This window comes from Calidris pugnax, unplaced genomic scaffold, assembly GCF_001431845.1.
Source record: "Calidris pugnax isolate Ruff unplaced genomic scaffold, ASM143184v1 scaffold341, whole genome shotgun sequence".
Taxonomy (NCBI): domain Eukaryota; kingdom Metazoa; phylum Chordata; class Aves; order Charadriiformes; family Scolopacidae; genus Calidris; species Calidris pugnax.
Window position 1 is genome coordinate 1 of NW_015091149.1, and position 510 is coordinate 510.

At 70.0% G+C, this 510-nt stretch overlaps 1 protein-coding gene across 1 annotated transcript in view; it reads right to left on the reverse strand.

Moving 5' to 3' along the window:
• Positions 1 to 6: 6 nt before the first annotated feature.
• LOC106898053 (ankyrin repeat and SOCS box protein 16-like) overlaps positions 7 to 510 on the reverse strand; it is a 1,692-nt gene continuing 1,188 nt past the window's right edge. Inside the window, 2 exon segments of the mRNA XM_014959115.1 lie at positions 7 to 346; positions 348 to 507. Coding sequence (XP_014814601.1) covers positions 256 to 346; positions 348 to 507 — 251 coding nt within the window. The 3' untranslated portion in view covers positions 7 to 255.

Here is a 510-nt window from a genome sequence, read left to right on the forward strand (position 1 = left end):
TTATTGCACAGGCTGAGTGGGCAGAGCATGCTATGCAGAACAGGTGGGAGGGGCCAGATATGCAGATTAGGTGGGTGGAGCCCAGCATGCAGATGAGCCCCACCCTTGCCCAGGGCCCTTTAGGCCATTGGGTGGAGCACGGGTGGGGTGTGCAATGGGGTGGAGCATTATATGCAGATGAGGGTGGGCGTGGCCGGTTGGGCGTGGCCTTAGGGGGCGTGGCAATCGGGGGTGTGGCCCAGAAGGGGGCGTGGCCTACGGGAGGCTGTCGGGCGCTGTGCAGAGGTGCAGGGGGGCCGAGCCCTCGGCGCTGAGCAGGTTGGGGTCCGCCCCGAAGGCCAGCAGGGGGGGCGGCCACGCTGTCGTGTAGGGGGGCCCGACCCCCCACCACTGCGTCCACCGCTGCCCCCCGCAGCAGCAGGTGGCGGGCGCAGTCGCTGTAGCCCCGGGCGGCGGCGATGCGCAGGGCTGAGGTCTGCTGGCGGCGGGGGCTCAGCACCCACAGCCCTG